This window comes from Lynx canadensis, chromosome A1, assembly GCF_007474595.2.
Source record: "Lynx canadensis isolate LIC74 chromosome A1, mLynCan4.pri.v2, whole genome shotgun sequence".
Classification (NCBI taxonomy): Eukaryota; Metazoa; Chordata; class Mammalia; order Carnivora; family Felidae; genus Lynx; species Lynx canadensis.
In genome coordinates this window covers 176,083,888-176,110,789 of record NC_044303.2, presented here as the reverse complement: position 1 = coordinate 176,110,789, position 26,902 = coordinate 176,083,888, and the positions used below count along the sequence as shown (strand labels likewise).

Here is a 26,902-nt window from a genome sequence, read left to right as displayed (position 1 = left end):
CTGACTCATTGTGTTCATTAGCACAGCAAAGTTTTATCCCATAATAAAGCTTTTTAAAAATACCTTACCTATTAAAGCTATTAATTCAGCTTTGTTACAAATACGTTTAAACCATCTATGAAAAAAATAAATTTAGTAACGGCCTTCTTTTACCTTCAGGTCGTCTAAACTATTCATATCCAGGATCCGATAGCTCTCTGCTTATTAATGGTAAGTGATAATTGATTTACCCTAGTGGAGTTCACAGAACTGAACCAAGTTAGTCCTAGATGAGAAAATATAGTAGGTATGCTTTGACCGGTGGAAAAAATGACATTAGTTTGTTCTGTAATCATAATTGCAAGTTGCTATTAATCTATTAGCTGTATAATGAATAATTATGTTTCCTCCTGATTGTGGCAGGAACTTTTTAAACTTTGAGAACCAACTGATTCTCTGTCTTGAAATTGGTGACAGGATAAATGAGAATCACATACTGATACATAAAGAACGGTTTAATCTACCCTTAGATTCTGTAGAGTGACCTTTGAAATGTCAACATAAAAACCATTTCCATGTAGTTAGAAAAATGTTCCAGGGGAAAAGGAGGGTAATCAGAGATCTGAAACCAGAAAAAGCAGCCTGAGACCACAGGGCTTGACATTGTGAAGGACAAGGTCATTCACTGTTGGCTGTCTAATGAGAACAAGAAGGATGAAGTTTTATTGGCCTTTACAGTGCCTTTGGTAAATTCTCCTTTCTGGTTCTAAATATTACCCCATTGTACTATCAAGTTCTCTTTTATGCGCATTTGCTGAAACAGACTAAATTTCACCAGGAAGGGGCATCTACTCGTAGAAGGAATTAAAGAATCAAAAAGTGTATGTTTTGTTCTACTATCGTTTAATTGGGTAGAATTCAAAAGACATATTTACTTCTTTTCTACTCATCCACTATTGAATAGGGATCTTAAATTTGTGTGTTCACAATGCCTTCTATCTGCCAAAGTTTAAGTCCCACCATCTTGAAGAAGTATTCCCTGACTAAATAGCCATATTCTCATCATTCCAAAAACGAAATCAAACCAAGCAAGCAAGCAGAAAACCAACACACCACCTTGTACTCCTTGTCCATGGTATATCATGAATGGAGGATTACAAATTATTTTTGTGACTGAATCTGCTTTTATGTTTGAAATCAGTATTCTGAAGGACATAGGATTGTTGAGTCAGGAAAAGTGAAAAGAAATTTGATTGGTGAGAATTGCGATGGATGCGTCAGATCCTCTGGAGACTGTACAGTTTATAAAAGCCTCACTTATTATCAGACTCTTCATGCTACAGCTACCAGAAATAATGTCAAAATATAATACTTCAGCGTAAATGTGTGTAGACCGAAAACCAAACCCAGTGGTGATAATGACATCGAGATAAGGGGGAATAATATAAGGGGTTACCATTACAGCAGGATCTTAGCTTTTCTTGTGGAACGAGTTCCAGAGTCTGTGTGCTGGAAATGGCAGTGAACCCAAGATTTGAGATATTGATGTGTGATCTTAGGCAAAGTGGCCAAGTCTTCTTTGTCTCTCTCACTTTCCTCATGCAGTTGCTAAATTAGATCATTTGCCTCTGGGGTCCATCTTTGTTGAGGCGAGACTCTCTCATGGGTTTTCTTTAAAGCTAAATTCCCTTAAAAATTTTTAGAGTCTAATATATTTCCTCCTCCCCCCTGCCATTAATATCCTTTTTTTTAATGAATAGATTAGTTTTTGTGACCCCTACTTGGCAAAGAAAAATAAGGGTAACTTTCTCCCCCAAATAATTATATTCTGACATTTTACTGGTCCATAGACTCTGTGGTTTTTGCTGTTACATTCATGGAAATTTTGTTTATTAGATATACTGGCTGAGGTTAATATGGTCTCAAACTGAAAGGTAGGAAGATAAAGAACAAAGAGATGTCAAAGAGGGAGAACTTACTGGTTCCTTAAGCAGGATCGCAGAGTGGGGTTATGACTACCGTAGTCTCAGATCTAGTGTTCATCTCAGAGGGTCCTAGAACTTGATTTTGTCAGATTTGATCGAGTGTCAGTTTTTAATCACCAGCCAACTAGGACCAGATGCCAATTTATACATTTTTAATACGGAATAAAACTAGGTTGACCGGATGCTGGAGTTGGCTGACAGGGTCATTTTCTCCCCGGTAGCAAAGTCCAGATTATAGCAGATTACTTTAAAATCCTGGAATTGAAACAAGGTGGGGACGGAGGGATGTTGAGGCAGTTTTCAGTCACCTTGATTAGATGGGGGCATTGCCTGTTCTCTTCAGTCAGATTTATGAAGCATCTTCTATGGTGGATTGCTTCTATAGATAAATTACTCTTATTCATGTGTTGAGTTTTTAGTAACTTTGCTGTCAATTTAGCTCATGTTTTGGAAATCTAGTGTAAAGCATTAATTGTACTTAATGAATATAAACTCACAAATACTACCCATTTCACAGAATTGAGATGAAGATGAAATGCATGTAAACCACTTAGCATAATACATGGCACACAGTCAAATTAAAATAATTAGAATGGTTAGGAATAGATGCTAAAAATTTGTAAGGAAAAAACAAGGGATTAAGAGGAGTCTAAGAATTGTCTGTAGTTGAACATGCTTTCTTTGTCTGATTATTAACAGAGGGGCGCCTGGGTGGCTCAGTCGGTTAAGCAATCCGACTTCGGCTCAGGTCGTGATCTTGCGGTCTGTGGGATCGAGCCCTGTGTCAGGCTCTGTGCTGACCGTTCGGAGCCTGGAGCCTGCTTTGGATTCTGTGTCTCCCTCTCTCTCTGCCCTCCCCCCACTTCTCATGCTCTCTCTCTTTCTGAAAAATGAATCAACATTAAGCAAAATTAAAATAGATAACATGAAACTTACTGTATTCATTTTGAATTACAGTCCCTTCCTGTCTTATGTCCTTGCAGTCTTTTCTGAACACTGAAGATAACAGCCTAGTTCATTGTGCTGCTATATATTCATTATTAAGTTTAAGACTTTAAGGAACTATAGGAGCTTTCCTTCCCTGCCCACCATAAATCATCTGTTCATGTTTTAAAACCTTTGTAAAAGTGGTTATGTAGCTATTCGACTTTGTGTAACCTTCAGTGTTTCAGAGTTTTTTTCTTCCAAGCCACTGTTGAGTGGAAAGACATTTCTCTTTTGTTCGGATAAAAATGTGTAAGAATTGTTTACTCTTTCTCCCATGAACCTCTGAATTTCGACTATGATTTTTTATCGTACAATTTGTTTTGAAATTTTCAAGCAACCTCCAAGGTTTTTTTGGAAAAAAGTAGGGTTTAAATCCTCAATAAATAAAAAGAAAAAAAGATTCAGGATGTTCAGAGTGGTCTACCAGCTTCAACAGTTTATATTGAGTTTATATTGGAGTAGTGTTGGGATTTGCATGTACAGAGATAAAAAGGGCTTACTCATCTGGTAGATCAAATTACTTTTTTCCCCCTTGGCCATGCTCAATCATCAGTTTTCATACTATGCAGTGACCTTCATACACCACTCATGACTTTTAAAAGACACTGCAAGTATAATTCAACAGATAATAATTGATAACTATGCTAAGAATGTTGTAGTGCACATTCTGGGGAATTATTCAATTTATTGCCGTTATCAGTTGTAGAGATTTTTTTTTTTAAGGGACATTCACAGGGGAAATCCTTGGGTTTTAAGTGTATAAAACCCCCAAACTTCGTAGCTACTTTCTGGATGCTGTATTCATTTGCTAGAGCCGCCTTAACAAGTACCACAGACTGGTGGTTTAAACAGTCATTTTTTTCCTCGGAAGAAATAAACTCCAGCTTCCAGTCTTGGAGGCTAGAAGTTCAAGATCAAAGTGCCAGGAGGGTTGATTTCTTCTGAGGCCTCTCTCCTTGGCTAGATGGCTGTCTTCTCTCTGTGTTCACATGATTTTGCCTCTGTGCATGAATGGTGTCCTAATTTCTTCTTATAAGGACATCAGTCATTTTGGATTCGGGCCTACCTCAATGACCTCATTTAACCTTAAGTACCTCTGTAAAGATCCTGTTGTCAAATATAGTCCCATTCTGAGGTCCTGGAGGTTAGGACTTTAGCATAGGAATTTTGAGAAGGGGACACAATTCATCCCAGAACAGATACCTTTTCCAAATAAGTTTTATGTAATAGGAATATAGTTAGAACCTCCATTTCATGGTTATGAAAAGCAAGCCTGAAACTGACTCAGTTTCTCAGCCAAGTCAGAAAGGAGCTTGGGCCAGACTATCCTCCGGTTCCTCAGATTCCTTGGTGTAGCTTTGAGACAGACATCAGATTAAAAGATTAATTTTCCCTTTACCCATCTTGAGAATTTATTTTGCTTGAGAAGACTAACATACAACTACCACCACCTCTGTATAAAAGTGGTTATGTGCTTGGTACTTTTTTTTTTTTTTTTAAATGCGTATTTATTTATTTTTGAGAGAGAAAGAGAGTTCAGGCAAGGCTGAGAGCGCAGAGCCTGATGACGGGGCTTGAACTCCTGAACTGTGAGGTCATGACTTGAGCTGAAGTCAGCTGCTTAACCGACTGAGCCACCCAGGCGCCCCTGAGCTTGGCACTTTTTTTTCCCAACCTCCCATTCCGCTGCTTCAGCCCATAGGATTAACTGCTTCAAAAATAGAACTTCTGGCAGGGAAAGTTATAGAATAACAGCGAAATATATTAGGTTTTAACAGATTCATGTATGTATTTCCTTTTCTCTGTGGATGTCTTTTACTTGGAAGCATCCATTGAAATATTTGTTTGTCCCAGATAGGAGATTCGTAAGAGATCTTTTAAAGGTTAGCATAGAACAACAACTCTTAATTATAGTTCTTTGGAATGAGAGGAGGAAGATTGTTTGCTTAAGGGTTGCAGGGCAGTGGGGTGGGGTGGGGGGGTGGCGACATACACAGAAATCTATGAAAAGAGAGAGGGTATAATTTACCCAGGAGAAAAGTAGATTATAGTCACTTACTGAAAATGTATATAATATGGTTCTAGTTGCTAGAATAAGGAGCATGTTGAGAGATGCCTTCCTGAAAAAGATAATATGAAAACATTGTAAACTCCAAAGTGCTCTGCGGTTGTTAGCCTTAGAATAGTAATGAAAAGCCGAGAGTAATTATTGAAGACCAACCTCAGAATATAGACACATGAGTTTACTTTTGTGGAGGGAGAAAATTACTATTTACTGAACATCTGACTATGTGGTCATGATATATACATAGGCTATCTTTTGTTATTCTCTAATCAGCTCTCCATTTTTATAAAAAACTGAGGGTTGGGGACATAGAGAAACGAGAGTCACATTCTCTGCCCTTCTCTAGAATAGCTCTTCACACATAATATATTTGTCTCATCTTATCCGTATCTTTGAATATCATACCAACAAGTTAGCGTAAACACAAGCCAACATGACATAGGAGATTCTAACTGTGAAACGTAGATTTAAAATTTGGGACACTGCGTCCATTACATTAGGGGTAGATTTATAAAATTATTTAAGATGATTCTTTGCCTCTTTGTTGAATTGTAGGCCCCAGTCTTTATGATGATTGCCTGCTTTTTGGTTCTACCATCTTCATTCTTTTAGCTTCCAGCCTTTGATTTATATCTTTTTAAATGACTACTAATTTGACTAATTCCCCTACATACTTTTTATTTTAGTCCTATTGGAAAAATCTGTTGTTCGATAACATCTCTTATTCTGATCCCTCTCCCCTTGTTTTTCCAAACAGAATTGCTATCTGTTTTCTCAGCTCGGGGGCGGTGAGAGTTGTAGACCAAAGGCCTGAGGTAGGCCAGAGTTGGCGGAGTGTGAGCAGTCTTTCATTGCCTCCTAACACGTAGTAATCGCTTATCCCTCATGGCCTAAAACCTCTTCTTTACAAAGTTGCTTTTCTTTAATATATCATTTGTTTGTTTTTAATGTCAGTACCAAGAAGAAAACCAAAAACGATCTGTGAGCGAGTATAGTAATGTAGTTGATTAATGTAAATAATACAGAAAAGGATAAAACAAGAAGTGAAATCCTTCTTTCTTTCCCCATGCCAGTTTTTCTCCCTGAAGGTTCCTGTGGTTTTTAGAAAAAAGATTTATGCAAATTCCCACATACCTATTTGTATTTTCTTTATTTTTTAAATTTACACGTTATGAACCATACAGTACACACATAGGCAACTCATGGAAACTCTCTGAGAGAGCTTTAGATACCAGCACATGAATATTTGCCACTCTTAAAATGGCTACATGCTAGGTATTTACTTCTTAAGATTGTTTCACTGTTATGGATACTTGTTTCTTTTTGACAAGAAACGAGAAACGTTTGACAAATGAGAAACAATGAGAAAAAGATACTTTATAAGAAACAAATAATATTTTCATTTAAAAAAAAATTTTTTTTTTTAATGTTTATTTATTTTTGAGACAGAGAGAGACAGAGCATGAACGGGGGAGGGGCAGAGAGAGAGGGAGACACAGAATCGGAAGCAGGCTCCAGGCTCTGAGCCATCAGCCCAGAGCCCGACGCGGGGCTTGAACCCACGGACCGCGAGATCGTGACCTGAGCTGAAGTCGGACGCTTAACCGACTGAGCCACCCAGGCGCCCCAATATTTTCATTTTTATAATGATATATAGAAAAAAGATCTGAAAAGTCTATCTCTACCTTCTTTGCAAATCTAGCATCCCAGAGTACTGGAATGTTACTAGAGGGAATTTAATGATGAATGTAGGGCATTTGTAAGCAATCCTGTGGAGACATTTTGGAGAGAAAGGATTTATCAATAGATCTAATAACAGCAGGCATCTAGAAATCATAAAAATTGATAGCTATGGGGCACCTGGGTTGTTCAGTCAGTTAAGCATCCGACTTTGGCTCTTCAGGATCTCGCGGTTCATGAGTTTGAGCCCCGGGTCGGGCTCTGTGCTGACAGCTCAGAGCCTGGAGCCTGCTTGGGATTCTGTGTCTCCCTCTCTCTCTGCCCCATCCCCACTCATGCTCTGTCTCTCTCTGTCTTAAAAATAAATAAAACAGTGGTGCCTGGGTTAAGCGGTTAAGCGCAGCCGGTTAAGCGTCCGACTTCAGCCAGGTCACGATCTCGCGGTCCGTGAGTTCGAGCCCCGCGTCGGGCTCTGGGCTGATAGCTCAGAGCCTGGAGCCTGTTTCCGATTCTGTGTCTCCCTCTCTCTCTGCCCCTCCCCCGTTCATGCTCTGTCTCTCTCTGTCCCAAAAATAAATAAACGTTCAAAATAAATAAATAAATAAATAAATAAATAAATAAAACATTAAAAAATAATTTATAGCTACAATGTTTCCAGTCCATTTAGAGCATTCTTGAATCATCTTAATACTGAACATGAAATTATTGAGGACTTTATAAGTGAAAACTAAGAAATTATAATAAAAGTAGGTAAACATATAAATAGTAGTCATTTTAAATCATATGGGGACTAGAAGATTTGTGTGTAATAATAGCATGCATTTTACAAATATCTTTAACAGTGTACCCTTTGAAAATTAAAGGAAGAATCTGGGCAGAGTTTATTTCAGCCAACTTAGCTAGAATTTTCCAAAGTGTAGATTTCTTTATACATATTTAAGTGATTTTTTTTTTTTTTTTTTTTTTTTTTACCCACCACTTCCTTGGATGTTTGAGAAACATGAAATAATATGTAACATTTGATGATCATGAGATTTCAAATCTGACATTTTCCTCAATAAAGTGGTGCAGACCTGTGTTTCAAGTATTCCATCATCATAATCTTAAGCCAAGTATAATTTGAAATAGTTGGGAAAAAGATGCTTATTACATCTTTCCTATGTAGGATGAAGTGGCACCATTTACTACTCTGTTAATATCTGGGTTCTGGTTACATAGGTGTATTCATGTTCTGGAAAATTCATTGGACTCTGTACTTAATGATCTGTGTACTTTATTTTGTCATGTCAAAACCTGCATTAAAAATAATGTATAATTAACAGCGCAATAATAAGTGGAAATAAACATTCTTCTCTTCTCTGTTCTAGAATATCATTGTTTTTATCTTTTGGCACTAATTTATATTAATTTCCCTACCTCATTTGACAGTTTTTGTGGTTGTAAGCGTTGTGTGCCTATCCCTTATTTTTCTCAGTGTGGGAAAGCATTTCTGAATAGTTTTCAGAATTTAACCATGAATTCTTGTGTATTGACCAGCTAAATTTTGTGGTATAAGATCAAAGTTTGGAAGTATACATTTAAAGATTTTTGAGATTTTATTTTTGCCTTTAATCTATAGCATTTACTGTTCCTGAAACTGTATTTATTTTTGATAAGTGGAAGCTATGAGAGCTTTATGTTAATTTTATAGCTTTTAAAAGTCTACTCTTTTCAAATATTTGTTTTCTTAGAAATCTGAGTAGCATCAGTCAACTTTTTAAGTTTGACGGAACCGAGATTTTCAAATCATTCATTTTCCCAAACTCCCTTGTCATTGAAGTAGTTATAGGACTAGAATGTTCTTAAACAAGCACCTGTTTTTATATCTTTGTCTTTGCAACCTGTGTCAAGTTAACTGAGAAAATACCTCCCCTCACCCCAAATTTAAGACCTACCAAAGTGAAAACCTAGTTGAGGGAGATTTTATGTGGTTTTAATCCATTTGTTCAAGTATTTTGGTGAAATCCAATGTTACCTACTAGTGGGAGAACCTGTATTTTGTATGAGACGGTCTCACTTTGGAAAATACCCACACAGTGCTTCTAAGTTACAACTCCCTTATAACTGAATTAAACATCTTAAGCATTTATTTAGTGGGCTAAGAACTAAAACCCCGACCAGTTTGTATAATGACTTCTTCAAGGTACGACTCCACCTTCTAACTCAAAAATCGACCCCGACTTCCTGTTTGAACACTCCTCTGCAGCCAGGTCCTCACTCGTTCCATGTCCTTCTGTTCTAGGCACCTTTTCCTGACCATGACAGCGCTCCTATTTGCTGCATTGCTAGGCCTGCAGTGCCCTTCCTCTGTTTGTTCCTTAAGGTCTCACATGCCATCCCATCTCCTGCTCCAATGCCACACCCCCTCTCCCTGACTCTTTAATCGGAGCCAGTTGCTTTCCTCCTCTGTTTCTGTTGCACCTAACACATAACTACCACTGCAGTAGGCATGCTGTATTATCATTATTTGCTTCTGCGGCTGTCTGGCATTTACGTTTGCTAGTTCTGTGTAGTCAGGGCCGTGTGCTTTGTCTCTGGTGCCCAGCCAGATCAGGCATTCAAGCAATGTTCGTTGAATTGGTTTCAGGTGTTTGGGCAAGCCGGGCTTTTAAGTGCCACTTGGTTTCAGGGGAGCCATTTTCTCAAAAGCTTCTTGATTGAAAGTTTGTACTGCCCTTTTCCTGATATTCAAGGACATACGTATCAGTATATTGTATGCTTCTCTTAGCCGTAACTACTTGGCAATAAAATGCCAGACCTTTTACTTTTCAGCGTTTGGGACATGGTGGGAAATTTGACAAGAGACAAGAAACTTCCTTTGGCTAAAAGGAAGTTTATACATTGCCTAAAGATTTCATTTGTTACGATTTTCTTTATGAGGGATTAATCAAGCCATCGTGTAAAATTGCTATTTATCCTGTAGTGGTGAAAAAGTCTTGAATTAAATATCGACATATTTGCTGAATTGCTAGTTAGCAGGGAATTCTGGGACAATGTAAGATCAGTATGGTAGGAGTCGGTTTAGATCGTGTTCCATGTTACCTAGTTTGGATCCTGGGTGACAGTTATAGCCAAAAACTTCTCTTACCACAAGTAAAATTCAATACAGCTTTACAGTGTTCTCGAAGAACTTAAAAACAAGTCAGAAGGGTGTATTAAATTGACCTCTCACCATCCAAATTCCTTGTTTTTGAGACATTTACTAGGAAATGCGGAGCATAGCCAACTTTTTTCAGTTTCAAAAGCTGGTAGTTGAAATCACAGTTGATTATTTTGACAATGTTTGAAAGGTTGTTTTTGTTTTTTGTTTTTTTTCTCATTTGACATGCAGCAAGGACATATGGGCGAAGGAGAGGTAACATTATTGTTTCTAACTTTTGAATGTACCAGTTGTATTTGGAGAGGACCCAAGTTCACTCAATTTCTAACCCTTGTGGGGAAGGGGGGCGGGGGAACGCACCGTAGCTTTGATCCGTACATTATGTGTCATAGTCAACATTATAGACTTTCTAATTTGAAGGAGTCAGCATGGTAGGATTTGGATTTGAATCAATAATGTCCCCGAATTATAAACTCAACTTCTTTGTATCAGAAGATTTATTTTGCTTTTTTCCTTGCTGAAAGGAATTTCTTAGGAGAAGAAACTTAAGGATCTTTAAAAAGGAAAATATGGGGTGACTAGTCTCAAAGCACCTGATCATATTGGAAGCTCTGTTATACTTGAATACCTTATGTCTACTTTTCTCTACTAATTTCAGCATAATACTGAATGAGATTAGCTACACAAATGACAAATCCTATACATTTCCAACACTGGAGGAAAAAACTCGAGAAATTTTAGAGAATTTAAAAGAACCATTTCCTAGAGGTACCTGAATAAACCTTATTTTTGACGCCTGTGATAGCTTTGCCTTTTTACAAGCAAGGTGGATAGTCAGATAGCTCAACTCTGAAATGGAAGTGACTTTTAAAGACCATATAGGAAATAACCTCCAAAGTCATTTTTTATCTTCATTACATAGCCCTTGAGCTATAGTTTTATGGGATAAATTCATAGCGAGTACACTGTTATTATTTGCGTTCAGTCAGGAAGGTCGAGAGGAAGGCAAGTGTGGCAACAAAGGGACATTGGAATGTTTCAGTGGAGGAAGAGCACTGACCGCTACATTTCTGTAGGATCTGTGAACAAACTCCTCAGGTAGTACCTGCAAGGAAATTGGCAGCCCGGAAAGTCCCAAAACAGCGCTCGAGAGATTCTACAGTTATTTGTAGCTCTGTGTTTTCGCTTATGATTTGCAACGTTCATATTTTGCGGTCAAGTACACAGGGGAATAATGTGAACCGCTTGGGCGTCTCTGGTCTCTTCCGCTTATATTTTCTGTATCATAGGATTTTCAAACCGCACACGTAATGCCTAGTTTTTAGAATTAGCTGGCACCGGTGGCAACTGGTCCTTACTCAAACTGAAAGAAAATAGATCGTTAGCATGCCTAAGAATCTTAAATTCTGTAAGACTAGACAGTGAGGTTGGAGAGCAGCATTAAATGGGTTTTGATTAGAACCCACTCAGGTAAACTAAGGTGAGTGCTCACTTTAAGAATGGACTTGTGCATTTTAAGGACAGTCTTAGAGGAGGTCGTGCAGGCTACGTCATTCTGTGTTTTTGAAAAATTCAAGTGATCTAGCATCTGCTAGTCAAACTTAATACTTGGTATACATGTCTAGGTTGCCCGTGACCATGGGGCCCTGCCAAGGCAGTGCTATCTACTGCCAGCTGCTTCCAAAAGAGAGTGCTCCCTCCTACTATACTTCTAGTTCACCTCCCTGAAGTTTCTGGATCCCAGGGGGCTAGTTGAGCAGTCTTCTGTTTAACCGTGTGCTTTTCTCTCTGACTCCATTGAGACTTGAAAGCGATGGGAATTCAAGAGCCTATCTAAGCGATTTGTTATCTAGTGAGAAAAATAAAAGCAGCAGTTTTGTTGAATCTGCCCTTTTCCTGGTTTCTTGGGTAAGGTAATCGGTGGCAAGGAACATTTGCTGTTAGCGTTTTCTTTTTTTCCTGCTTTCTATTCCAGGTCAGTCTTCACTGTTTCCAATGGAAGATGGATTCTTGGATGATGGCCGTGGGGATCAACCTCTTCATAGTGGCCTGGGTTCACCTCACTGCTTCACTCACCAGAATGGAGAGAGAGTGGAACGATACTCTCGCAAGGTGTTCGTGGGCGGATTACCTCCTGACATCGATGAAGGTATATTTACAAAGAACGGTTAACTGCACGGTGCCTACTGTGGCACATAGTAGGTAACTCATAGATGGTGGTGGCTGTTATTATACTAACAATCTTATCTGACTCCAGGTACTCCGTTTTGATTTGGATGATTCTTTTGTTCTATCTCTCTATCCTGGCAAGTGAGAGTAGTTTACGGAGGAAGGGGAACAGGACTTTGGCAACCAGCTGAAGCAAGTGATTGTGCTAGATGAAAAAGTAAACATTGGAAAACCGGCTCAAGGAGTCTGTTGTGGGCAAACAGTGCTTGCTGCGTTTTCGTCCGTGCGGGCTGCCTTGGCCAAATTCCACTATGTGTTTTCCTATTTGTTTCCTACCTTTAATGAGTGCCCCATAAATGTGGTTAATTGAACATTTAAAATCTTAGATTAAGTGTGAACTTTTGAAAAATAAAGCCTGAAGGAGGACCGCAAGAAAGGGAATCTTCAGGGTTTTATCATTCAAGGAGTATTTTTTCACTTGTCAAATATTTACAGGCTTTTAAAATGCCATGCACTGTTCTTAGGCTTGTTTATAGCATAACCAAGATAGAAAGTCCTTGTTTGCATAGAGTTTCAGTTCTAGTGGAGAAAGGCAGATAAAATAGTGTGCAACCATGTAAGAAAGTATCAGAGAGTAAGTGTTGAAAAGAAAATAGTGTGATACTGTGCTATTTTGTGATACGGTGATATCTTCTTAGATTCGGTGGTTAAGGAAATCCTCTTTAGGGAAGTGATATTTGAGCTGAGACCTGAATTAGGAGCCAGCCATGCAGAGATTTAGAGGACTAATTGTTCAGTAATATTTTATTCCTCTGTGGGTCTAAATGACCTAGTGAAGACCCAAGGTGCAGACCATAGAGCAACCATATATCCTTGGTGGTGGTGGTGGCGTTGTTGTTTGTCCTAATCTCTTTTGTCTTGGTTTCCCGAATTGGAAATGGAAATAAACCAATTAATGTTACGGAGAATAGTTTTCTCTAAAAATCTGTCAAGTCTAATAATAAGATTTAATGGCTTCCCATTAGGCTGAGATTAAATGTATTGAGTCACTTCATTTTCCTGAAGATGATCAATCTTTTGGAAGGTTGAGACAAAAAGGTTTCAAAAAGCCAAGGACTGAAATAAACACAGTTCTCTTTTGTTTCGTTTGTTTCGTTTAATCTGTGAAGCTGTGTTGGGATTTCAGGTGAGACTGGATCAGTCTCCATCCTGTCGTCAGAGGGCACAGCTTTCCAAAGTGTTCATCTTGGGCTCACCACGTGGTCACAAAATTGGCCTCTCTAAGTAAGCTCCGAAGTGCAGCCTTCTCTTTTCTCTGCCTGGAATCCTCATTTTCCCTAGTACCGTAGATTCTAGGTGGTTTTTTGTTTTGTTTTGTGTTTTAACCTTTTAAAGTCTTTATAGCCCAGATGGTGTTTAATGAGTGAATTACATGCTTACATACAGAAAGAGAGAGACGACTGAATTTTACCTGACCTTGCCTGGGATAAACTCCTTCCTGGCCTAGATAGCCTGTATTTTTTTGGAAAATTACTGAGCCATCTTAAATGTGCAGTTTCTAAAACTCTTAGAAGCACAGGTAAATATAACTAACCTGGCAAAGGAGATGGTTTAAACTGAGCCAAATTAATGGGAATTATGGTAGTCGTCTTGCATTATCCTTAAGACCAAGCATATTGATAAGTTATTTCTATAACATGAAATATGCCGTCCTGGAGAATATTGTGCTATGTGGAATGGTACCTCAACAATTATAGGGTCTCTGGGGAAATAGGGTTAGAAGCAGCTAATTTCGAACCTATTGAACTTTGTACCCAAAGTTCATTCGGAAGCACCAGCAAAAAGGAAAGTAATGTCCGGAGATAACTTGGACAATGTAGGCAAGTAGGTCAGCATGGTTGGAGGTTACCTCAAGGAATACTGAAAATGCACGAAACCACTAGAGCAGAAACGCTGGCTTGCAAGCTTGGAGGCAGTGCAGATGTAACTGGACCTCAGCACCCGAGGAGGTGCAAACACTCCAGAGAAAAGAGCCCTGCAAGGTTGAGAGTATACCTCTCCAGCGAGAGAGCCCTGGTCGCTGTGCTCATTTGTAATTTTCTTACAAGAGAGAGGGAGGGCTCCTGCCAGCATATCCGACAAGCTAGGGGCTTTTTCTTTTCCTGAGGAAGGTTATAGTTCTCCTCCCACTATGCTAGCTCACCGTGCCCAGGAAAAATCACTTGTGAGCCAGTAAAACTTCTAGGTTATACTGATTTCCTTCCTCTATTTACCAGTCTCTCTTACGTGAGCTAAATGGTACTGCAGAAACGGGCATCAAGAGGAGAGCAGACTGTACTGTTTCACAATCTGGAGGAGAGAAAAACAGTTCTACCAGCTTGGAATTTGAGCACATCTCCCATCTCTTCTTTTCCTCTGACCTGCTCTCCTCCTGGGTCTTATCTATACACGCTTACCTACTGTTTCCAGAACTTCTTTGGAAATTTATTTTCCTAGAGTCTACTCAGGAGTCTGGTCATGAGGAAATGGTACGGGCTGAGAGTCATCCTACAGAATGAATGTCCTCCATCCTTTTAAGACTGCCAAAGCTATAAAAGATAGCAAAGAATGAGAAGCTGTTCCAAGACTGGAGAATACTGATACCCTAGGGACAGGACATCTAAATATATCACGTGTCCTGGATAGGATTCTGGATCAGAAAGGGAAAAGGAGATACTACTGGGATAGTCGAAATTTGGGTGGAGTCTGTGAATTGGGTAGTAATAGTGTATGAATATCGATTTCCTGATTGGGAGGGTCACATGGTGGTAGATGGGGAGATGGCCTTGTTTTGAGCAGGTGCCAGCGGTTGTATTTTGGGGTTATAGAGCGCAATGTCAGAAAAAAAAATGATAGGTAAGTAGGTAGGTAGGTAGATAGGTTGATTTCATGCATACATACAGGTAGAAAGAAGGGCAAGAAATGTGTAAAATACTAACAGTTGGGGAATCTAGATGAAGGAGGTGTAGGAGTTCTTTGTACTGTTCTTGTAAAGAGTAGATTTGAAACTTTTTTCTAAACTACTTCCCCAAAATGATTATAAAAATATTTAAATTTACTGTTTTGTTTTGCTTTGTTGTTCTTTAGATGAGATCACAGCTAGTTTTCGTCGCTTTGGCCCTTTGATTGTGGATTGGCCTCATAAAGCAGAGAGCAAATCCTATTTTCCTCCTAAAGGTAATTCTCCAAATTTAATATACTTGTACAGTGTATCCTTACATTGTTTAATGTTTAGCCTTTTCATAAATGTTCATCTTTGCTATAAAATTTTCCATTGTTAAACTTATATTTTCCCAAATACATCTTTAAAATTTCTACCTAGTGTATACTTTCTATTCAAATTTAATTTTACTCCAAAGTATGTTTCAAGATATCAAACTGAACTTTAATGTTGATACTATCAGACTTCAGGTAGGAATATTTAAGTTTATTAATTTTTTTTTTAATCTTTTTCTCTTCCTTAGTTTCAGTTTATATTTCCTTTCTGTTGAAGAATTATATAAAAAAAAAGAAGGGAAACAAATAAGCCTCTTTTCCCCTTTTTATCAGGCTATGCATTCCTGCTTTTTCAAGATGAAAGCTCTGTTCAGGCTCTGATTGATGCATGCATTGAAGAAGATGGAAAGCTCTACCTGTGTGTGTCCAGTCCCACTATCAAAGATAAGCCAGTGAGTGTTGTCTAACATGAAAATAGCTTCTTGTTTTTGCCTCCATCTCTGCTTGGTTTGAAAACCCACAGACATCTTGATGTGTTTGCTAATGGATAAGTTTGTAAGTAGAATGTTGTTGCTGTCAACCTCCTAACATTGACATTCTGTATTATTCGTGCACATTCTTTTGACATTGGATTTTTTGGTTAATTAAAATATTGGTAAATCCTTACCATTGAAAGACTTTACTCGATAATACGTTTGATAAAGTAGCTGAATTTCCTCTGAGTAATAGAACTCAAAAATCACAAATACGTATTTGTCTATCTCCTTCTTCTCTTTGATCAAAATTTTACCCAATAAATGTCCTTAACTTTTTGCACAAGGTATTCTCCCAAAGTAAAATGAATTATGTATATAGAGAAAGGTACATACATGGCTTTTTTTTTTTCCGTTTTAATTTTTTTTTAACGTTTATTTATTTTTGAGAGACAGAGAGAGTCAGAGCACAAGCAGAGGAGGGGCAGAGAGAGAGGAGACACAGAATCTGAAGCAGGCTCCAGGCTCTGAGCTGTCCGCACAGAGCCCGATGCGGGGCTCGAATTCAACAAACTGTGAGATCACAACCTGAGCCGAAGTCGGATGCTTAACCGACTGAGCCACCCAGGCGCCCCTGGTTTTTTCTTTTTGAAAAAAAAATTTTTTTTATCAAAAAGTTTGGTCTTTAAGAATAGTAGCAACTGTCCTGTTTTGACAAATCTGGCAAATCAACAACTGATTATCACTCAGGTTGATCTAGTAACGGGGTGCAGTTCAGAATGGAGGTGCCTGTGGGTTCATACTGCTCAAGCAGTAATTAGTGGAGCTTCCCTCGGGGTTGTCTAGGTCAGGAACACTCTTCCCAGAGTTCCCATGGCCTAGACTCTTTATACTTGACTTGTTTATGTTCCCCCATAGTCTTCACAGTATTTGAATTTGGACCTCTGGCCTAGGACTTTGTTGATGGGCATATTGGGAATACCCCACTATGAACCTACCCATAGCCTTTGGTATGGGCATTTGTAACAATAAATAAATGCAAACAATTAGGATGAGATACATGATTCTTGGTTGGCTGAAGCAGTGGACCCATTGCTATGTGCAAATATTAATGTTTTTACTTTGAAATGCTTTTTGAAATAATGCAACAGGTTTGTTAGTATTAGGAGTAGTTTGCATTTGTGGGATTGGGCACACAATCATAGTTTACTTATTAGCACTGTATTCTTTTTTTTTTTTTAATTGATTTTTTTCTTTTTAATGTTTATTTATTTTTGACAGAGAGAGAGAGAGAGAGAGAGAGAGAGAGTGCATGAGCAGGGGAGGGGCAGAGAGAGAGGGAGACACAGAATCCAAAGCAGGCTCCAGGCTCTGAGCTGTCAGCACAGAGCCCGACGTGGGGTTCAAACTCACAGATCGTGAGATCATGACCTGAGCCGAAGTCGGACGCTTAACCGATTGAGCCACCCAGGCGCCCCATTAGCACTGTAGTCTGATTAACCTCAAATACCATGCTAACTGACATTATGTAGATTTGGGGGGATCGGGTGGGATGGAAGCCCAAATAATGTGAAAAACAGCTAATTACTGATAATTGAAGTATTAGTGATTTAGTTTATAATAGGTAATGAAACTGAACTTTCCATCTTGGTTCACTTGGTTCACTTAACATTGGTTCACTTAAAAAAATCACTTGGTTTACTCTTAAAAATGTAATGAAGGGTTGGGCTATGCTATTTGTAAGTCTTCTAATTTTACAGCCTTATTGATCTATAATGATGTGGATTATTGTTGCTCTTCAGATACTCTGCAGTAATTTTAAACTTATTTCTCCATAAATTGTCAGCATTAAGAATGAGACATTTTGGTTTGTCTGTTCCCTAGGTGCAGATTCGGCCTTGGAATCTCAGTGACAGTGACTTTGTGATGGATGGTTCACAGCCTCTTGATCCACGAAAAACTATATTTGTTGGTGGTGTTCCTCGACCATTACGAGCTGGTATGATTAAACAAACAAAAATACCCCCTTTATTCTTTAGCATAAGAAATAACCTTATAAAGTTTTTGTTTTTTTTTTAATGTTTATTTATTTTTGAGAGAGTGAGAGTGAGCATGCATGCGAGGGTGGGGCAGAGAGAAAGGAAGACAGAATCCCAAGCAGGCTCCACGTGGTCAGCACAGAGCCTGATGCAGGGCTCTTAACTCGTGAATGGTGAGATCATGACCTGAGCTGAAATCAGAAATCGGCCGCTCAACTCACTGAGCCACCCAGGCGCTCCCCTTATAAAGATATCTTAGGAAAAATTCTCCGTAAGCATTTGAGTTAATGTCCAAGAGAATTCTAGAATCAAAGTATCTGGCTTTGAATTCATGTGCCCTGCTCCCAGTTAGTAGTTGAGTGACGTTGGACAAATTATTTTCAATGTCCTCATCAGTCCAAAGGAGTAATAAGTGTATCTGCTTCGTATAGAGTTTTGATAGTTTTGAGGATTGAGTGTGATGAGCAGGGCCAAGGGCTCCGTGTGGTGTTAGTGAGCATCACTCTTGTCATCATCTGGAAGAGCCCTTCAAGGGTAGACTAGATGTCGAGATGTTCAGGGTTTATTTCCCAAGCCCCCAGTTGTCCACTGGCTTTTACTGAGCTCTGAAACATGGGAGGGTTTTCAGCAGTGCATCATGTCTTTAAAAGTAGGACCTACAGGAGAAATTTCGTCCCTGACTTCAAGTAATTTGAGGTTTAATAGTATAAATGAGATAAGATAAAAACGAAGGAGAATGCAGTTTCAAAATTTAAACATCTCATGGAGAACACCATACGTTCATTATTTCAAGTTTTTATATAAACAATTGGTGGAAAACTAGACTGTAGGGAAAGGTAACAAGGCTTTCATGGAGATATTCTAGAACGACCTTCATACAATCAATTTGCTAGCGTTCACCTGATTATATTAAGCAATACATTATTACTTGTAAAGCCATGGTGGCAACATGGTAGAGAGCGGACAGACCAAGATGACCGGCCCAGCACTATCACTTACCATCTGTGACCTTGGACAGATTGAGCGTCCACTCGGTGGCTCAATTTCCCCAGGAAATCACTACCTACTTCATAGGGTTGTTGTGAAGATTAAAAGAGACCGTACGTAAAAAAAAAAAAAAAACAACAAAAAAAAAAAAAAAACAACAAAACCCAGCAGAGCCCCTGCCCTTATTTAAAAGATTAAAGATTGATTTAATAATTATCATAAGGACGTGAGCTCAGAATACATATGAACTGCTTTTGATGACACCTTTGGTGAGCGAGATGGGTTTTCCTGATTTCAAATGCCGGCTTTGTTCCTTTCTTATTTAGTGGAGCTTGCCATGATAATGGATCGTCTGTATGGAGGTGTGTGCTATGCGGGGATTGATACCGACCCTGAGCTGAAATACCCTAAAGGAGCTGGGCGAGTCGCATTCTCTAATCAACAGAGTTACATAGCTGCTATCAGTGCCCGCTTTGTTCAGCTGCAGCATGGAGAGATAGATAAACGGGTAAGTCCTAGATTACATTCTGGAAAGTTCTGGAAATGGCCCTCTCGGTGTGTCATTACCAAGATTGGAATGGGGGAATTTTAATATGGCAATAAAATTGGCAGCTGACAGTTATGCCTGTAGGACCAGTTAGGTGTATATTCTTTAATGCATCTAAGGGTTCCTATGAATTTTTTCTGTCTCTTAGTTTCTTGAGTAGCCTAATCAGAGCCCTGCATCAATTTACTGTGGTTGATTTAATCTCCTAAGCTATCACCTCCATCCATTCACTTATTCAGTTAGTCATTCAGTAAATATCATTATATCAAGTACAAACATCAATGCCCTTGAGATCCCCTGACCTTTTTTTTTAATCCCGAGACATCATGACTATCTCGTAAGCCCTATTTTCCAGTGTGCTATGTAACAAATGACTGAATAAATTCCCTTGTAGGACTGCGTTAGAAATATTTCATTGAAACAGATTAAGTGAAAGAAATCATAATCTTTTTATTTTTAGTGTATTCTACCACCTGAAATTAGGCAGTAATTAGCATTATCTTCAGTACTTTAAATTCCTCTTTGTTGGTTTGTCTTCTGAGTTAAAAAGCTGGAGAAAACCTCGGAGAGAGCGCTCTCCTCTGTTTTCTAAGCTACTGCATTCGAAGCTCTGTGCTCCGTTATCCGTCTTATTTCTTTGCATTCACAGATTTATTTCTTAGTTTTGTGATTCATGCATTCACCAGATGTTTTAGCACCTAGGACAAGTAGTTGATGTTCTTCTCGGGAACATCTCCTGAGGAGTTGATGTTCTGATAGATATAACTGTATCTTATACTGACACTGCTCAAAGTGTGGCCTGTGAGCTGACTGCCAGAAGCAAATGGTTACTGGCTTGTGGTGAGATAGGAGTTTACACCATTACACCAGATTGTGAATCCGCTACATTGGGAAGCGTGGTGTTGATTAGTTCAGCTGACTTGGGGTTTTTTGGGGTTTTTTTTCTCCCCCTAGAAAGACCCTCCTGATGAAAGAAGCAGTGTGTTGATTTAGATTCTGGTGTTAGCTCCTTATTTCATGGGAGACTGGCACTTTCATTAGGACTGACTTAGATATCAACACTCTGAGGCGTTGTGCTCCGAAAAGTCCTTCCTGATTAATTGTCTCGTGCTGTTCTCAATTCATTATGTAGAAACTATCAAGGCGATGGTGGTTGACACTTACTGCTTATGTTTCATTTCATGTCTACGCTGCTACAGTGTCGGTATGAAATACAAGGTTATAGTGGCTGTCATGCTGTGACTGTATGAAAAGAAAGGTCTAGATTCTAACATAAACACGGAGGGAGAGGGCAAGACACGTTGCAGTGTAAGTGAACAAGCCCACATGCTTTTAGTTCACTGAAAAAATAGCTACGTCTGACCAAGCAGTGTCTCCTGTCTCGCCGCTTCATCCCGGCAAAGGTGTCAGAGGTGTAAGGTTGGTCATTGGAAATGCACACTTCATTTGTATTCCTCTGCAATCAAGCCCTTTGACCAGCGTTCTTGCAGCTCCATAGATGTCACGGAGTGGCCTCGGGGCCAGAAGGCTAATGCTCTGGTTTGTCTGCTCTTCCCGTCTTCCTGTCACTCATCTTCTTTTGTTCATGGCTAACCTTTGTCAGGATTCCTTGTCACAACTGCATGGCACCGGTGGTAGTGATGGCCTGGTATAAGGGAATTTTAACCCTGAGTCTCTCTACGACTAAAAATAACCAACTCTTTTCTCACTGGTGAATTAACAGCCAGGTTATTTTTAATGCTTGAGAGACTCAAATGACAGGTTGGCCTATTGAACACTGGAACAGACCCAGTTTTAGAAATTCACCTCTGACTTTTAGACTGAAGTAAACCATTCTTACTGACAGAGAATAAGGCGAGGTTTTAGACTGTGAGTACTATGGCCGCGTCTTGTTTGCTCAGAGTTCCGAGTCTGGGTGATTATAACCCACGACGTGCACACTGTAAATAGAAACCGTGACCCAGCCTTTATTACAACTTAGACGCTTATGACACAGAAGTCAGGCATCTTCCCTCTGATGTGAATATTGAAGTGCTATTTTGTGGAACTGGGAAGCCCTTCGTCGGTTTTGTCCAAATTACAATTCCACATATGACAAAAATCCAGATCCACTAATTAAAGCGATGGTTTGTGTCTATAAAAATGCTCCTGTGGGTTTAATCTCGTAATGTTCTAAACAGTTGGCTTCCCTTTTTTATTTCTGGCGGAATTGTTTTTCCTTTGAAAAGTGTTTCTTTAATAAGACAGAAATGTAAAATGATGAGTACCAAAGCCTCACCAGGTCCTTAAAGATGGACTGGACTGCCTTAATTTCAGGAAAAGAGCTACTGACCCTTGTTTCGGGGCACCCCGGCACAGATTGATTCAGACAGAGGTTGGAAGTGCACGCACCACAGTAAGAGGTGCCTGGACCATTCACTGAAAAGTGTAAACGCCTTCCTTTTATTTTCGATTGCAGGTGGAAGTTAAGCCATATGTCTTGGATGATCAGCTGTGTGATGAATGTCAGGGGGCCCGTTGTGGTGGAAAATTTGCTCCATTTTTCTGTGCTAACGTTACCTGTCTGCAGTATTACTGTGAATATTGCTGGGCTGCTATTCATTCTCGTGCTGGCAGGGAGTTCCACAAGCCCCTGGTGAAGGAAGGCGGTGACCGTCCGCGACATATTTCATTCCGCTGGAACTAAAGGGTAACTACAGTGCTGATTTTCAGGCCTCAGAATAAGTGCACTCTTCTGTTAATTCTGACCCCTTCCTCGACCTCTTCACGCTGGCATGTCCTTTTGTAGCAGCCCGTAACTTAACAATAGTGTAACAAAAAGAATGACCTATAATATAGGCGTTTTGTAGATTCTCGTGTCACTGAAAACAGTACGTACGAACTCCTTTTTCGTATTGCCATCGTGTTGCACGGAAGTTTTATTCTCTTGTTTTGCTGGAGACCAAGAGGATCCAAAACTTCCTGTAACATTTTCTTAGAGGAGAAAGAGAAATATTAAAAGAGAAATGAAACAATAGAGTATTTTGGGTTTTTAATTAAATTATTGTTAATAATATAACATATAAGAATACTTTTATTAAAATTAACCATGCAACAGTAACACTATCAGTCTGTCCTGACACAGTTTTTCCCCCCCCGAGAAGTGCTTTTGCCTTTTCCTTTCTTTCTTTTTTGCCTCTCTTTTTTGCCATCCTCCCCCCCCCCCCGCACCGTTTTATTCATTTACAGCAGTGGAGGAAGTTAACAATTATTAACAGGAAAGAGCATGTTAAAGCAAACACAAATGCATGAGCAAGATCGAAGCAGCATTAGAACAAATTGTTAAGGGTTTCGAGGCCGAGTAGAATTTCATGACGCCTCCGAGTTACTACCACAGCAGAAAAAAAAAAAAAAAAAGTAAAGTAGGCAGAGCTAGGTTTATTTTCTTTTCAACCATTTAAAAACCTTTAGAATGTAAAAATTGGGTAAATGTACTACTGAGGGGAGTGCACTTATTTATTTTTAAACTTCCTCGTCTGGTCATGGCCCCAGGAAACCTACCAAAGCTAGAATTAATGACAACTGGTGGGAAAACTAGCATTTCCTCCCCCCCGAAGAACAAATGTATAAATTTTATTTTTGATGTTATATATAAACTCTATATCCTAATTTAGTAAACACTCATCAGGTGTCAGCCTTTGCTCTCCATTTTGACGTTAAAAAACAAAACAGAACAGAACGGATCTAGAGATACCTCAAGGACATCAGTTTTGATTTTGTGTTAACAGTACAGTTGTAGCCAAAACTGGGAAACAAAACCAATATACAAATTGGCTGCTGATTGGCTTACTTTTAGATTTAAAGTTGCTTTGGGTATCCTGTAATTTAGTTGTAACATAGACAACGGAAAAAAAAAAAGTTAAAAAAAAAAAAAAGTTAAGTAGTTGCAGAGTGTTTTGCACTGTTGAACTAAGTAACTGTGTAAATCTGTGCAAAGGTACGTATGTTTATCTTACTCTTCCTATAAAATAAAAATAACATTACCGTTTCAGAACTTAGCATGGGACATAGTCAGTGTTTGAAGTGCCAACTTCATCAAGTAATGCATGCTTTATTATACATAAAATTCTAGCTTCGAAAGGCGTTATTATGTGTTGAACAGTACGCTTCAGGGGTAAATTTAAAATAGTCTCTTGAAGCCCTGGTCATGGAAGTGACTTTTATTTTAATTGACATTCTCTTATCAAATGCCCTACCCACCACCAAAAGGATTATTACCGGTGTGCAAAACATTAAAAAAAAATCCTGCTAGTTGTGCTACCTAACAGTACCGTCTTGGATCCTTCAAAACCAAAGACTTGCCCCAGCACTACGGTGGAACCACCTGGCTGATGACCCCTGCTGATTATCGTTAGGAAAAGCAGTCCTTTATTTTTAACACAGGCTTTAACGAACTGCATACCTGTTAAGTTCCAAAGGTCAAAATGGAGGCATATGCTGTCTAATGGTCAGACACAGAAAGGGAGCTGCTTTTAAAGAATTCCCTGCAAATACGGAAAGCAGTCATGCGAATGGAGGGTGCTCTTGTGTAGCTGGTCAGGGACTTTTTTTTCTTTTCTCCTGAACTACATAATTCTAACCGAAACGTTCATTTGCCTCTTTTTATTCTTTTCGATGCTTGTAGGTGGCTTGGGGTGTGCTATTGTACTGTTCCTACTCAGTAAACAGGTGTGATGAGTTAACAAGAAATAACACTGTTTGAGAACTAGCTTTGAATAATAATTTTTCCCTTTGTACATGACCTGCTGAATTTCGGTACAGTGTTTTTGTAGCTAACTTATTTTGTCATGCACATAATGTATATTTGTTATGCACTACTTTTGTATATCTTGTTTTTCCAACAGTGAACATTTTTAGGCACACTTTTCACTGACGGGATATCTCTTTATGCAATACCTCAATTTTTCATATTGCAAAGAGTAGCTTTTTGTACTTTTATTACTGAGAGATCTTCATATACTTCATTTTTTAATATAAATAATTTTAATAAATTTTATTTTCTTATATTCTGCTTTTTATACATTTCAGTGCTCTGCATACATTTTAAATTATGAATGTTGTGCACTGGCAATGCTATTTTAGAGTCTGCAGAGAAGAGAAAGCATGTTGCTTAAACATCCTTCCCCAGCACCAGCTATTGGTGTACCTATAATTTAAGAAATAGTCTATGTAAAGTCACAAATTAATGAAAAAAAATTCGCATGAAAATGACAGATAACACGGTAGTTCCTAAAAAGACAAAAAATTAAACGCATAAGCATAGGGTAGAAATTTAAAATAACAAAATTGTCTACAGCTTCTTACTAAGTTTTTAAAATTATTCACAACGCAGACATTCTTGGTGAATGTTTAGCCATTTTTAATATTAATAAATTGATGTTAAGTGTTTGATTCAGAGATGTCTGCTCTTTTAATTATATATAAAGAAAAAAAAAATAGCCTGCCGTGGGACAGGTGTGTAATGTTAGTATGCATGACTAATGTAAGAAATTGTTATTCTACTAATATTTACTTGTGATTGTGTGACAAGCGTGTTTACAGATTATTTGGTTACACTTCAATTTACAGGGCATAAACAATTATTATCTATTACTCTGAACGTTATTGATTACATGTCCTTCAGATTACACGGGATTGTAGTTGGGAGTTACCATGTAACTCAAAACATAATTAACATGGAATTAGTTTACAGATTTTAGGGTATCACTTCAATTTACCAAGCATGTAGTTCTAGCACACTAGCATGGCACCAGCCATGTACTTACAATGTAGTTACAGAGTAATTACATGGTTATTTTTGCAATGTAAAATAAAGTGTTTCTGATTATTTTCTATGTAAAGGAACCCTCTCTCCCTTCCCCTTCTGGTCCCCACGCTTTGGTATAATATATATACTTCTCCATACACAGACCTCTGCAGAATGCAAAATAAAACTTGCAGTGAACGAATTTAGCATTTTATGAGAGTGCTGTTGGAAAGACTTGATAATTCACCCCTTTTGTTTTGAAGAGTTGAATCTTCTGTTAAAAGGTGATTTAAAACTTGAATGTGATGAATTGTGGCAAGTTAACTTCAAGTTATGTGCAATACTTATTTCAAACTTTTGAAAGATCTTTGCAGTGTAATTCTTTGTTTTTAATTGCAGACATTTAAAAATGTCATTTTCTACTGTTAAGAGTAATCCTCTTTCTTGCTGGTGTTTCTAAAGAAAAGAATCAGAAATCAATCTTTCTACTAATGTAAATTTGAGATTATTTTTAAAAATGGAATAAAAGAGGTTTTGGTCATTTGCTTTATTTTATTATCTTATTTTAAAGCTACTGTGATTGATAGCATTGTAAGAATTGGGACAATATTGTATTCAACTGTTTTATTTTTTATATTTTTAAAATTTAAAGTATAATTAGTTTTTATAATTTTCATCAGATTTTTGTTATATTTTTTGGAAGTGAAACTTTTAGCAAGTGGGTGTCTAGTTTTTACTAATCCCTAATGTTTTTTTTTTTTTTTCCAGTGTATTGCTCATATTATCAGAAGGAAAAGTTATTTAAGTATGTCAGTTAATTGTACTACTTGGCTGAATTTCCATATAGTTTTTACTGTGTATGGGGAGGTTGTAGTATTTATTATAGCATTTTAAATAAGGGTAATTCATTTTTTATTAAAGTCATTTTCACGTTAAGTTCCTATTTTTGTATGTTCTACTCTTAAGTTATATAACACAGTTCCTTTTTTAAAAGAGTTCATTTGTTGAAGTGCTAGTGGAAAATTAATGTTATTAAATAGTTTGCAAATGACTATTTATACCAGTATGCATATAATTTTTAAATATTTGTAATGTGAGATGTTGAATGAATAAAACTTTTAACTCAGCTTTCTTTTTAATATACTTATTTATTTGCAACATGAGTAGGTTATGCTTCCATGATCAGGAATGAAACCTTTAAAAAATGTTAGGTGTATATCTCGGGCCAAGGCAGAACATACTGATATGAAAAGATGTCCAGCCGTATAGGGACCAGTCGCAAGTATGCATCGCTTGTGTAAGTTTGTAAATATCTGTGGGTTGTTGTCTTTGATCTGTACTATTAGTGAACACGTTGCCCTGCAGAGTCCTTTTTTTTTTTCCCTTTCCTTTTCTTTTCTTTCTTTCTTTTTTTTTTTTTTTTTTTTTAAATAGCCTCCCATGTGTATGGGAGGCCTCGGCCGGGATTCGAGCATTCGGTCACCTGCTGAAGGCTGATGTCCAATAAAAGTAAGGAAAGGTCAATATGTGGGGGGTTTGATTTGTGGTCTTTGTTAATGAAGAGCCTTGATTTTTGGCCACTGTACAAGAGGATCTTGGTTAATAAGTCTGGACTTTCAAACCCCTAGTTTTTCCCTGGATCCTAACGTCACAGGATATGGCCTCTGGGATAATAATCTCTGTAGCATGTGAATTGAAAGTAGGATCTCTGACTCGATTCGTTAATCACGTGGACTACCGAGCACCACAGTGTATTCGTGTTTACATTTGACACCACATCTTCAAACTTTTAACTTCAGGACTTATTATGGC

At 38.3% G+C, this 26,902-nt stretch overlaps 1 protein-coding gene across 3 annotated transcripts in view; it reads left to right on the top strand.

The window, feature by feature from the left end:
• The window catches only part of CPEB4 (cytoplasmic polyadenylation element binding protein 4), a 66,205-nt gene extending 39,988 nt beyond the window's left edge, over positions 1–26,217 (top strand). Inside the window, exons 3-10 of one of the 3 annotated variants that reach the window (XM_030327418.2) lie at positions 160–210; positions 10,067–10,090; positions 11,811–11,984; positions 15,131–15,220; positions 15,593–15,711; positions 17,617–17,731; positions 19,085–19,266; positions 21,764–26,217. In XM_030327418.2, coding sequence (XP_030183278.1) covers positions 160–210; positions 10,067–10,090; positions 11,811–11,984; positions 15,131–15,220; positions 15,593–15,711; positions 17,617–17,731; positions 19,085–19,266; positions 21,764–21,991 — 983 coding nt within the window. In that variant the 3' untranslated portion in view covers positions 21,992–26,217. The remainder of the gene's footprint in view (positions 1–159; positions 211–10,066; positions 10,091–11,810; positions 11,985–15,130; positions 15,221–15,592; positions 15,712–17,616; positions 17,732–19,084; positions 19,267–21,763) is intronic. The other 2 variants (XM_030327427.2, XM_030327436.1) reach the window with 2 other exon arrangements.
• The last annotated feature ends 685 nt before the right edge of the window (positions 26,218–26,902 follow it).